Source organism: Seriola lalandi, unplaced genomic scaffold (assembly GCF_002814215.2).
Source record: "Seriola lalandi dorsalis isolate HSWRI2012SDOR001 ecotype SW California unplaced genomic scaffold, Sedor1 jcf7180001973945, whole genome shotgun sequence".
In the NCBI taxonomy this organism is placed as follows: domain Eukaryota; kingdom Metazoa; phylum Chordata; class Actinopteri; order Carangiformes; family Carangidae; genus Seriola; species Seriola lalandi.
The window spans coordinates 1-6,831 of NW_019444611.1; the positions used below are offsets into that span (position 1 = coordinate 1).

Below are 6,831 nucleotides of genomic sequence, written 5' to 3' on the forward strand. Positions count from 1 at the left end.
GTGTGTGTGTGTGTGTGTGTGTGTGTGTGAGAGAGTGTGTGTGTGTGTGTGTGTGTGTGTGTGTGTGGAGAGGGGGGGTATGAAGAGTGTTACTGTTACAGTAGAAACAAAAAGATAGTGTTGTGACATTTCCCTCTGTTTACTGTTTGCTGTAATCCTATATTGGTAACACCATGCGTCGAGAACGTTGAGGGTTTGTATAGTGTTTTTGTGATATGACCCTTGTTATCAGGGCTGCTTGACTCCAGAATGACTTGCCTGAGGAGGTAAAGCAGGCTAAGTCGCCACAATCCTTTAAATGACTCTGAAAGATTTGCTTTTACATAAAAAGATCTTTTATTGATTCTCTTTTGACTTCTTTTGGTGTTTTGCCTTTGTGGTGTAGTTTGAACCTTTTGTAAAATGCTTTTCAGTGCTTAGAGAGATCATAATGATGTTGTGTGTATGGAACACGGTGCCCTGTTATTAATGTGTGTGTGTGTGTTTTCATGTTCTCAGGGAGGACAGAGAGGCCCGTTTCTTGTCTAGTAGAATGGCCATAGTGGCCGCCTTTCGCTCCTGGTCTGGTAAGGATGTAGTGATAATTGTCTGTGAATAGTTTGTTTTATATTAAATCTGTTTTCATTCTGAGGGTATCATGAGTTAAATGTGTCCCTTTGTCTCTTTTTCTTACTCAGGGATTATCAACCTATGCAAGGCCGGAAATCCTGGAATCCAATCTTTAATTGGCTTACTTTGCATACCAAATATGGAAGTTAGGGTGAGTATTGAAACAGCTGCATACAAAATATATTAAAAAAAAAAAAAAAAAGTCTTGGAGAACAAGGATGTTTGTAGATTTACAAGCAGTTTACAGCTTTTGTTTGCTACCGTAGCAACCAAGACTTCACTGATGTGTAAATCTCTTGCCTGTGAAGCTTTTGTCCCATCAGCTTTCATTTTACTGTAGCTGCAGGTAACCAAACAGGCTTTCACTTGTGTCTGGTTGGAGTCAGAGTAACAAAGCACAGAGTGAGATATATTAGTCATGGCACAGACTGATCAAATCAAATCAACAAATCTAGTGCTTGCAGATATTACTATTCTCTTTCCTGTGGCTTCAGAGGGAAACTAGAGCCATTTTCTCATGTTAACCTGACTCTCCGGTCATTGTCCAGAGTTGCCCTTTCACACATGTAGCACACAACAGGAGAATTTGTGTGTCAGGTGTGTTCTCACCTACTGGAAACACTCAGTTTGGTTTAGGCCACGGATGACAGGATAGAAACGTCACCAATGCACCAAGTCGCGCGCTGTGAATTCTTCGGACAATGACCGGCTCAATCGGACATTACACAGACTTTGTGTTAGGGAGCTGGCAGGGTAAAGTCCATTTAATGTCAGGTCCAACTGATTTGGACATTTGTGTTCTCACATACGGCTCCTCAGGGCAATGCCTAGATAGGTTCAGGGTTGCCGTGCATGTGTGAAAGCAGCTTAAGGCTCCCTTAAGCCTTTAGAGCATTGTGTTACACAGCAGTAACATTAGGATATTGGAAGTGCTCTTTCCAGCACTGCTTAATGTACTTTGTGCCATATCAAACGTTTGTGTATCTGATTTTCCCTGCAGAAAGGCTTGTTGGAGGTGTTATATGAGATATTCAGGCTCCCTGTGCCCATTGTAACTCAAGACTTCACAGAAGCTCTTCTCAGTGTTGGTAAGTGAAGCATCTTTTGTATCTTCAAAATTAATTTTTATACTCCCTCCCAGTATTTTAGTATCTACTAATTTGGGTGTTTCTACATGCAATACTTAATACGCAATTATAGTTTGGCTACATGGCCTTAAACAGTCATGACTAAAAGCATGCCCCAAAGTTTTTTTTCACTAAAATACTGTGGTGCTTTAAGAACCCAAAAATAAGTACATATTTTATTATTATTTATTTATTATTGTAAACTAATCTTTGCTCTTTTTGACCTCAGACCCTGCCAGGTTCCAGGACACCTGGAGACTCTCTGATGGGTTTGTTGCTGCTGAGGCCAAAGTCATCTTACCCCATCGGGCCCGCTCAAGGTGAGAGAATAGTACAGGAACAGTTTGACTAAACCGTCAGTCCATCGTTTACACGAGCCATTAATGTTTTTTTTTTTCTGTTTGCTTCATTAGGCCCGATCTGATGGACAACTACCTGGGATTTGTCCTGTCTGCCTTTATCACCAGTGGGCTGTTAGAGGTGAGTTGATACAGTGTTTTTTTAGACCTTTGCACCAAGGGAACGATTAATATTACAGTTGGCACTTAGCTACTAATAAAGTGGCAATCAGTATTTGGCTTGAATGTTTTTCAGGAGTATACCACGTCCTGGCGTCTCTGATTGTATTCTATTACAATTTTACACCACGTTTTTATGTTACATTTCTGCTCAGCAGCGTTATGGTGTGAATGTTTCTATGAAGCCATAACCTTCTCTCTCCTCTTCTTCTTCTCTTTGTAGGGTCTTGTTGAAGTTGTGACTAGTAGCGATGACCAGCTCGCTATCAGAGCAACCATCCTGTTGGGAGAACTTCTACACATGGTAATATAAACATTGGGAAAGTATCTGTGACACATGGCATATTTTGGAAAACTGGAAAAAGAAAATATTATTTTGCCTCTTGAAATCTAGCACACTGACAAAGCCCTAATTGTTTGTGCTTGTGTGTCACTGAAAAATAAACAACTAAAGATTTGTGTATTTTCAAATGCCTGCTATGACCGAGTTACTGCTTACTGTGATTCTAATTGCGAAATGCATCTTTGCTTTTTCCTCCACCCGCTTCTCTGCTGTTTAGGCAAACACCATCCTTCCTCATTCCCACAGTCACCACCTGCACTGCCTTCCCACCCTCATCAACATGGCAGCCTCTTTTGACATCCCCCAGGAGAAACGACTGTGAGTATACTTTGACACACACACACACACACACACACACACAAACACACACACACACACACGTCTGCTTCTCCTCTCAAAAGAAAAATAATTTTCTGTACAAACGAATACATCTCTCTCTCTGATCAGTAGTGCTCTTTGTGAACTGTGAAGACAAAACAGAACACAAATATCATCAATGAGTTAAAATTTCCAAATCCAAAACCAAATGTTTGATGGATAAAAACTTATATGTATGTTCCAGTCGGGCGAGTGCAGCAGTCAACAATCTGAAGCGTTTCCATGAGAAGAAGAAGAAAGGTTTGAAACCACACAGTCTTTACCTGGACCACATCATCCGCAAGTCTGTGTCTTCCCATAACCGCAGAGAGTCGCACTCGCGTGTCCACAGGGACATCTATGTCATTAAGGTAAACATGAACGTGCTTTTCAGATTCTAAATTCTAGACCCTCTGTGCCGCAGCAAAATATTAAAGTAGTTTAGTAGTATATTTGCTATCCTACCCACAGGCATTCTTTACTGTTTCCTGACTTGGCTGAGCACAAATGCTGAAAAAGGGGAAACAGATACAGTAGCTTTTATCACAAATGAAAAAAGAAAACCTTCAAAATGGTTTTATTGACATGTTATAGTTTTTCATCCAAGAATGACCTGGATGTAGTTTGGAGGTTGGAAAGTTTGTAAAGCGAGCTGTTAGTTATTCAGCAATTGGCTTCAATTTGCTCAATGAATGCTGCTGCAAGATACAATGTGTGAATGAGGGAGCTTGGATGAAGTTAACTGCTTCCATTGTATTTCACCAAAGCAGATGAGGTACATAAATAAAATGATTACAATTTTGCCAAAGCACAAAAATTCACAATGATAAGTGCTTCTTACTTTGCACAGTGAGAAACGTCAACAGCTACGTATTCCTGTGTTTCATGCTGTAAAATCAATGTTTTCTGCCTCAGGACACAGAAGAAGCTCTGATGATGAACCTGAGAGACAGTCACATTCTCAACCACAAGCAGAACCTGGAGTGGAACTGGTTGCTTATTGCCACCATCCTTAAGGTCAGGCTGTTCTCATGTAGCACCACAGACTCCATTGTGAACTTCTTTTCCCTGTCTAATGTTTAAATGTTGTTTTTCTCTCCCAGTGGCCAAATGTAAACCTCAGGAACAACAAAGACGAACAGATGCACAAGTAAGACCCCTTCATATCATCAAAAACCCACTGCAACATTTTAAGTAGTTTGCCGTGCTCTTCTGACATCTTGTTTTAAACACTTCTTTGTTGTCTGTGTGATGCAGGTTTGTGCGGAGGCTGCTGTACTTTTATAAGCCCAGTAGTAAACTGTACGCAGGGCTGGCGCTGGATCACGTAAAAGCCAGACAACTGACTGTGGTTGGTTGTCAGTTTGTTGAGTTCCTCATGGACTCAGATGAGGTTAGAGAGGTGTGCATGAACACACAAACATGCACATTCCTGCTTTTACTTTAGTCATTCTCTAACTTGCCTCTCCTCTCAACTCTCTCTTTCTTTCTCTCCCTCAGGATGGCCAGGGTTACCTGGAGGACCTGGTGAAGGACATGGTGTCATGGCTCTCCTCGTCCTCAGGACTGAAGCCCGAGCGCTGTCTGCAGAGTAACGGCCTGCTCACCACACTCAGCCAACACTACTTCCTCTTCCTGGGGACACTCTCTGCTCACCCACAGGGAGTCAAACTGCTGGAGAAATGTGGCCTGTTTCAGTGGTGAGTGAACAGAAAAACCTGACAGCTTTTCTGAGCTTTCCCGGGTGTACGAATCTCAGACGTGTTTGTTCTTTTGACGATTAAGGTCCCTCTGACATCTCAGTGTGACGTCTGTGCTTGTTCTTTTGTATTTGCAGCCTGCTGAATCTGTGCTCTGTGAAGAACCAGGACGCTGTGCTGAAACTTGCTGTATCCACACTGGATTACAGCAGAGATGGTCTAGCCAGAGTGATCCTCTCCAAGATCCTCACTGCTGCTACTGATGTAAGACAGCCACAAACACATTAGAAACACCTCTGGAACATGCACTTTCCTTTTAATCATCTGTGGTCCAAAAACTGTAGTTAGTCTGAGCTAAATGCTGCAAGTGCATAATACACTGAAAACCAGTTTCTCTCTATAAGAACTGCAATAACTATGCCCCCTCTTCCTCCCACAATGCCTCTTGTCTGACTGAGCAGACATGTCGGCTATATGCCACCAAACACCTCCGTGTGCTGCTGCGTGCGGGCGTGGAGTTCTTCAGTAGCTGGGGCATGGAGCTGCTGGTTACGCAGCTTCACGACCACAGCAAGGCGGTGTCCATGGAGGCCCTGGACATACTGGACGAAGCCTGCGAGGATAAGGTGACATGCATCACTTAAAAAAGCACAGTCAACACAGGAGAAGGCTGTGGCTCTTCTGTGCAGCTCATATGTGAAAGTGTGAGAGACTAACTGAGTGTAAAGCAGGGCGTTGTATTGGAACGTACATGAATGGTCAGTTTTAATTGACAGTCGAGTCAGCACATGGAAACGCAACCGTCACTCAAAGAACACTATAGAAAAAATATCAGATTTTACTTAGATAAATTTAATGGATATTGATTCACTTCGACATGAGCTGTTGTCTTTTTCATGTGGCGTTGTGTGTCCATCCTTCCTGCTGTCTGACTTGTTATGTCGTGCTGCTTCACAGGCCAACCTTCATGCTCTAATCCAGCTCAAACCAGCTCTATCCCACCTGGGGGACAAAGGCCTCCTGCTGCTCCTCAGGTGAGTGTTCATCGCATCAGCACTGCTCACCTCACATGGCTGAAAGTATTTTACACATTTACATCACCTCTTAAATTCACTATACATCTTATTTCTGCTGTTTAGGTTCCTGTCCATTCCTAAAGGTTTCTCCTACCTCAATGAGAGGGGTTACGTCAGCAAACAGCTGGATAAATGGCAGAAGGTATTACCAGGATATTAGTATTGTTACTGATTTGCAATCCACTCAGTAATGATTTGTTTTATTCATTTATCTGAAAGATTATAATAAGTCCACCACCTAACATAAGTTTTAGTTTTACTCTGTGACCTAAATGTATTATGGTTTGCAGGAATACAACCTTAAGTATGTGGACCTGATAGAGGAGCAGCTCAACGAAGCACTAACAACCTACCGCAAACCTGTTGATGGAGACAACTACGTCAGACGCAGCAACCAAAGGTGAGAAGCTGGACTTAAAGACTGTATGAATTCTTGGTCAGCAGTAGCTCACATGCAACAGGATGTGCTACAAGATGTGTTTTTCTAATTTCTCTTGTTGTGTCTCCAGGTTACAAAGACCAAATGTATATCTCCCAGTGCACTTGTATGGTCAGCTGGTCCATGATAAGACAGGCTGTCATCTTTTGGAGGCTCAGGTAAAGACTTTCTCTTTAACCGCGCAGCACTGCGTTTTTTCTTCCTTTTTAATTTCCTTCTCCTGTTTCTCTGGGGAGCAGCCGGTTGTCCATATTTAGCTCTCTGTCTTTTTCTGTCTTTACCAGAGTGTGGTTCCTGACCTCAGCTACACAGTTCGCTCCCCGATGCTGGACACCTGGGAAGGCATTAAACAGCTGAAGGCTGCTCTCTGGGCACTGGTCAGCAACACCTATCTTTTTATGTCACTTCAGTTTTCCTCATACTATATTATTATTAATAATAATATAAGAATAGTTACAAAGAGATGGCCCCGGTAACGTGTGTTGTTTTTTTTCCACGCAGGGCAACATTGGTTCTTCAAACTGGGGTCTGAATCTCCTGCAGGAGGAGAATGTCATCCCTGACATCCTCACATTGGCTCAGCACTGTGAGGTGCTGTCAGTACGAGGGTAAGATTATCATTTACAGTTTTTACCAGTTGTCGCCAAAAAATACCCACATTT

At 42.5% G+C, this 6,831-nt stretch overlaps 1 protein-coding gene across 1 annotated transcript; it reads left to right on the forward strand.

The window, feature by feature from the left end:
- Positions 1-84: 84 nt before the first annotated feature.
- Positions 85-6,781, forward strand: LOC111653164 (rapamycin-insensitive companion of mTOR-like). The gene is made up of 20 exons (XM_023403643.2): positions 85-566; positions 678-760; positions 1,610-1,697; positions 1,966-2,056; positions 2,150-2,216; positions 2,478-2,558; positions 2,815-2,915; positions 3,160-3,325; positions 3,870-3,971; positions 4,058-4,104; positions 4,212-4,347; positions 4,455-4,654; positions 4,792-4,918; positions 5,116-5,280; positions 5,612-5,688; positions 5,794-5,872; positions 6,021-6,130; positions 6,240-6,327; positions 6,454-6,546; positions 6,671-6,781. Exons 1-20 carry the CDS (start codon positions 533-535, stop codon positions 6,779-6,781), a joined length of 2,046 nt encoding a protein of 681 aa, XP_023259411.1. The 5' UTR covers positions 85-532.
- The last annotated feature ends 50 nt before the right edge of the window (positions 6,782-6,831 follow it).

Coding starts and splice junctions, on each gene's coding strand:
- LOC111653164 (XM_023403643.2), top strand. CDS start 533: ATGGCCATAGTGGCCGCCTTTCGCTCCTGGTCTG. Junction 3,326..3,869: donor GGGACATCTATGTCATTAAG/GTAAACATGAAC, acceptor TTTCTGCCTCAG/GACACAGAAGAAGCTCTGAT. Junction 4,919..5,115: donor TCCTCACTGCTGCTACTGAT/GTAAGACAGCCA, acceptor CTGACTGAGCAG/ACATGTCGGCTATATGCCAC.